This window comes from Epinephelus lanceolatus, chromosome 5, assembly GCF_041903045.1.
Source record: "Epinephelus lanceolatus isolate andai-2023 chromosome 5, ASM4190304v1, whole genome shotgun sequence".
Taxonomy (NCBI): domain Eukaryota; kingdom Metazoa; phylum Chordata; class Actinopteri; order Perciformes; family Serranidae; genus Epinephelus; species Epinephelus lanceolatus.
Window position 1 is genome coordinate 43,175,658 of NC_135738.1, and position 6,000 is coordinate 43,181,657.

Sequence of the window (6,000 nt, forward strand, 5' to 3'; positions counted from 1 at the left end):
GTAATCTGACAGAGAAGGGGAGGGGGCTTTGCCGTACCAAAAGTATAGACTAACCATTTCTTGGGTGATCTGTGTCTACACAATGACAAATTAATGAAAAATTAAGGTAGAATGAATGTTAAAGTTTAAATTAACTTACTTCCAGGATTGCATCTAAGGAATTTATAGTAATTTGGCCTTTTTAACAGTAAAAGTAACTGTAATGTGGTGAAACATTAGTACTGCTATCAGTAGATTAATGGTTAAATCATCACATTTAAACTGGTTGAATTATAGGAAATCTGAGTGATATTTTGCAACCATAACTTTATGTGACCCATTATTGATTTCATTTCTAGTGGTTTCTACTGAAGAGTGAAGACACTATCTTAGCTGGTTTTCCTTTTCATGTGCTTATTGTTAGAACATAATTACAATTTTTTGATGGCCCCCAAACATTTCAAAAATGCCCCCATTTTTCATACCCTGAAGCAACGCCACATGAAACTGCGTTATCTTCAATGTGACCCTTGCTGAATCCTTTCATCAGCAGGCAAACAAGAACTTCTACAATTCCTCATTTGTGCAGTGCAGTGTACATAGCATACTGCGTATTTTAGTGAGATGCCATTTTATTCAAACTTTGGTCAGTGAATAAAAAAACTGCAGTCAATATTGACTTATGCTTAGTGGATTTGAGCAGGCTGTCCTGTGTTGCACAAGTGAAGATATATGTGATGGTTCTCTCGGCTCAATCACTGGTCTGCAGTGTTTGAACTTCACCTCCTAGTACCAACTCAGCTCACTTATAACTTCAACTGGGGCGGTATAAAAAAAACAAGAGTGAGTCGAGTTGAGTAGAGATTTCCCATTCCATGCAGTGGAAGTGCAGCACAAGTAGCTGATTGTGAACTACAGGAAGCAACAGGGAGAAGGACACCATCAGTAGGTCAATGTGAAAACAGTCAACAGCTTCAGGTTCCTCAGGGTCACATCAGTGAGAACCTCACCTGGGGCCTGTATCACGAAGCAGGATTAATGTCTTAGTGAAGTAACTTCAGGGTTAACCCTGGGTTTTCGGTCTCACGAAGCCGGTTCAGTTCTTATCGGGGTAGATCACCATGGTAACTTACTCTGAACGGCTATCCTGCTCTGGAGCAGGATAAGTTCAGGGTTGAATCTGATCCTATAAAAAGCACCACCCACTGGCCAATCAGCTGTTCGGAAAAAAATGACTCCGCTGACAGAAATGCAGCCTAGTCATGACGGGAAGTTTAATTCATTTGATTGATTTTGATTTGAAAGTTTATTTTGAACATTAAAAAAGAAAAGAAAGCAACAACAACAGACAATGAAGATTGTTCAAAAAGGAGTGGAAAGAAGTCGAAATGTCACCCCACCCCTTCATAAGAAAGAAACTCATCATTTGCGGACACTTAACAGCACCATTAATTAGTGCCAACATTTTTTTTGTTGTTGAAGGAAATGATCCCTGTTAAAGATAATGGGCCTAATTGACAGCTTTGCTGCTGGAAATGTGGAAAGTAGCCTATCATGTCTACACTTCATGGTGTTTGAGGGATTTTCCTTTTTGTTTTTTAAAGAGGGAGACTAGGTATATTTTTGCGCAGCTGTTAATTTCTAACACAGCTCAATATCAGGATGATTTTATTCAGACTATCAATTTGGTGTTGATATGATTTAATTGTGGCGTCAGTTTTAAGCTTTATTGTAGCATATATAACGTTATGACAAAGAAGACCAATTCATCAGACGCAATGATGTTAGACGATAATTGTAATACACGCAATTCATCTGCGCAGCATTGATTTCATGGGATTCAAGGGTGTGATCAGTGTCAGATGTACAGGTACAGGTACTGTAGCTACTTGAACCTGTGATGAGTAATTTAACCTACACATAATTTTATTTGCTACCTTGTTTTGTTTTGATTTTTCCCTCTCTCCTCCTCTATTTCTTCTTTCCTTACCCGTTTTTTTTTTTCTTCTCTATTATGTGATTTCATTGATGTTTTGACAGGGGAATTTCTTTGATAAGCTTTTAGTGGCTTCTAACCTCTCCGACACTTTTCTTTTTTTAATCTTGTAAATTTTATACTGTCTGTTTTTAACATTATGTGCAAATAAACTAATCTAAACTAAAACTAAACATTATTCATCCCATTATGTGTTGCCACGCATGTTTCCTCCTCCTGCAGCTGCCACGGTGTTGGCCTTTTCTCTAATGTTGCTTTTCTCCTCCTCATATTTTAGTAGAATTAATCTCTGATCCTCACGAGAAATACTTTTTTTCTCTGCACATACGGCGCTCCATGAGGACGCTCAGTGACGCAGCGCTTCTCTCATGATTGTGATTGGTCTGCTGCGTGCGCGTTCACGGCTCTTGATAAAGCAACTCTGGGTTGAGTTACCGAGTTGATATCCAGCATCGTGATACCGATTATCCTGATTGCCATTGTTAGGGTTAGTCAACCCAGGATAGGTCTGGGTAACCCAGGAAAGGTTGATCTCGCTCCGTGATACAGGCCCCTGGACTCACCATCACAAAGACAACAAAACAAAGGCTCTTCTTTCTCTGCAGGCTGAGGAGGCTGCATATGGACTCCAGGATACTCTGCAGCTTCTACAGGTGCACCATTGAGAGTATCCTGACTAGATGCATCAGCACTTGGTATGACTGAATGTTATAGTAAAATAATATATCTGCAATTAAAAAATGACAACCTTATCTTCTGTATTATTCACTATCCACAAGCAATAAATCATTCTATAGTATGACCAACACAACATTAGATACAATCATCATATAAAATGCACTGAACTTACTGAACTATACTATACCTTGTGACTTCAAGCCTTGTAAACACGTAATATAACCATCATGACTTAACTTAAATAGAATCTGAAAAAGAACAAAGCACTGCACAACATCAGGCCCTGTGTGAAAATCATTTATGAATAATAAATAGGAATCTTATCTCCAGTCAGTTTCTGAAACAAATCACACAAACTAAAGTGAGGAAATATAAATAAGAACAAACCTCTACACCTGACAATCCTAAATATATTTTGATGATTTAAAGCCCAGTGGTCAAGCTGTGGCTGCCTACTGCCATCATTACGCAATTACTGTACATCTGTTCTGTCAGTCATCTGTGACTCTTGATAGAAATTCATGCTGAAGTCCTGAGGTGCATTTTATGGTGTTTATTAACAAAAAACCTCCAACTACAACTACAAAGCAACTACAACTTACTCATTGCATTCAAGGGCCCTGGTTGATTCGTAACTAGGGTTGCAACAGTATGAGATTTTCACGGTACAATAACCATCTCAGAAAATATTGTGGTTTCACGGTTTCATGATATTACAGAATTTATATTCTAATCAGTCAGAATGACCCTTAAAGGAATGAAAATTTAAGGGTTATTTTTGGTTGAACAAACGTTTTATTACTATAATTGAGACTCAAAACCATGTTGGTTATGGAAGTGGGAGATTCTCCGTCCAGGTGCATTTTTTAAAAATATCATAGTCAAGCAAATATGCACAGTACGATAACTCTCAACTTTTATATCACGGTATACCTTGAAACCGGTCAATCACTGCAACCCTATTCGTAAACTGTGTCCTACAAAAGTAATTGTATGGATTATTTCACCCTTGTGACACAACAGGGTGGCCTACCACTTTACGTTGGAAGATAAGTCATTCTACATTAACTCTTACAAACTAGTAGGACATAAGAAGCACATAGCTAAAAAAAAAAATATTTCTATCATTCACTAATAAAACTATAGTCTGTGATTATTTTGAGTACAGTAAAACATTAAGGCAGATGCTCTAAATTTAATTCACTTGTAAATTTAAAGTGGTTTTACCACCTCTGTCACCATCAACACCATACTCAGTCATTTCTACAAAGGTCAACTCTTTAGTCGTTTTACATGTCATGATCCAGATGGAGAATCAATAGGTCACCTCCGGCTTTACCATAGTTTTATCTTTTAGAGGAATAGTCAACAGTAATTCCCATAATGCACAGTGTGGGATTAACCATCGGGACATCTGTCTGCACTGCAACACCAACCTCGATCTATCCACTGGACAACAAGGGCTGTGGTGTATTCAGTTACACAGCGATCATGCTTCAAACAACATACAAACAGTCACAGGGTGAACATTGTTGACACAAAGAAAAACCAATGTCTAAATATGAGGAAGACTACAATTTAACTGTACATAGTGTTTTATTAATTTGAATGCAGTGAGTAGGCTGCATTTGTGTTCCTACGCGTTCAGTGAATATACTGTAGATATGTTTAAGTGTGACCAACTGTGTTTCCATCTCAGCAAAGAGCTTGTCATGTTAGCTTAATAAAACATTCGTTAACGTTAGCTAGGCTACATCAACTAAAAACATGAAATAGATATTCACAAATTTAACGCTAAGGATCTTTTCTAACAACATGATTCCTCATGTTAGACAAACTGGCCAATTTGGCTGGAAGTAAGTTACAGTCCAGCACTATGAACTGCCACTACCGTTACTCGTTAACCCTGCATATCCCAGTAGTAGTAGCGAGTTGAACAGATAGCACTAAAGCAAATATACTGACACACATTTATTCTGCCTCGGACATCAGTTCTCAATTCTGATACCGTGTAAAATTAAACTATGCCGTTCTTGCTTTTGAAATGTAATTGTGTATGAACTTCCTGGCGATTTAAAAAGCAAGAAGCCACTCGACATCGTGCTTTGAAGAGACTTTAGAGCGGCTAAGAGGATTTTAGACTTTTTGGTTAGCCTGGTAATTTAGTGTTTACCGCTAGCCGTTAGGCGGCTAATGTTAGCTAGCTGGCTCTATAAAGGAGAGTTTAAAACAACTTTCCATTACCTCCTTGTGTTAATGTTACATTCCGGTTTGACGTTTGGTCCGGTTGCTGAAACAGTCCGTTGTGCAACAGATTCGTGGAAGACAAGTTTTCGAAGAAACCCCCCAGTGTGCATGGACTAGTTATACTTGGCAGTGGACTCTTTGTTTTGGTTTGGGGGTAGCGGAGTTCGCGTTAGACATATCGCGAGACAACCGCACACTCCAAGGGACAATCCACCCACCCCCCCTCGCGTGCGCACAGGCAGACAAAATAACTATCTACTTTAGCATAAATGCAGAGAGCAAGCATACATTTCTGAATGCATAAATAAGCAATCAATATGACAGCATTAAAAGCAATTTAATTTATTCATTTTTTTATTTATACATATCACACATGCCTAACACATAGGCCTATGCTACTTATAAAAATAAAGGGCTCATTTCATACAGTTATAGAAATATAAAAAATATTTTTCATTTGTTGTTTAAGTGCATTTGTTGGTCCCACTCTTCATCTCCCTCAGTTTGATAAGGTAAGTAGCTTTAGGAGTGGTTTACACCACCTGTTACATTAAAGTGCATACACAACGTGAAATTGTTGCCTCGTCAAGCCAGTTTCCCTCTATAAATTTCATAAATAGTCTACCAATTTCATTTATTAAAATGAAATTGTATGAATGTAAAATAAATAAAAATAAAATTCTCAAAAACACATTTAGACGATAAGACGTTTTATACCCAAAAAACAGGTCCATAAAAAGTGTGCTGAAAGTACTCTAAAAGGTCAAATGAAATCAACGAAAATCAAGACTGCTTAGACTTGAGAAGTTTATCCAATAGGTTCAGAGCGTACTGGATGTCCTCCGTTGTCATGTCGCTGAGGTCGGGCAGCTCATCGGGACGCAGTCTCCTCCTCGCTCGGTCCGCCTCCCCGCTGCTGCCCCGGGCCGGCGCGGTGTGGATGCCCTGCAGCCTCATCTGCAGCCACTCCCGACGCTCCTGCACCTGCTTGAGCTCCCCGATGTTGTGCATGAGCTGGACCTCACTCACCGTCCTTTTTCTGCTCACGGGATCATTAAATAGGTTGTGCGTTAGTTTGGATTAGGCCAATGTGTTTACCT

At 38.8% G+C, this 6,000-nt stretch overlaps 1 protein-coding gene across 1 annotated transcript in view; it reads right to left on the bottom strand.

Moving 5' to 3' along the window:
* The window catches only part of LOC117262437 (BTB/POZ domain-containing protein 10-like), a 34,621-nt gene extending 29,557 nt beyond the window's left edge, over positions 1-5,064 (bottom strand). Inside the window, exon 1 of the mRNA XM_033635402.2 lies at positions 4,898-5,064. Within this exon, the coding sequence (XP_033491293.2) occupies positions 4,898-5,010 (113 nt within the window). The 5' untranslated portion in view covers positions 5,011-5,064. The remainder of the gene's footprint in view (positions 1-4,897) is intronic.
* Positions 5,065-6,000: the final 936 nt, after the last annotated feature.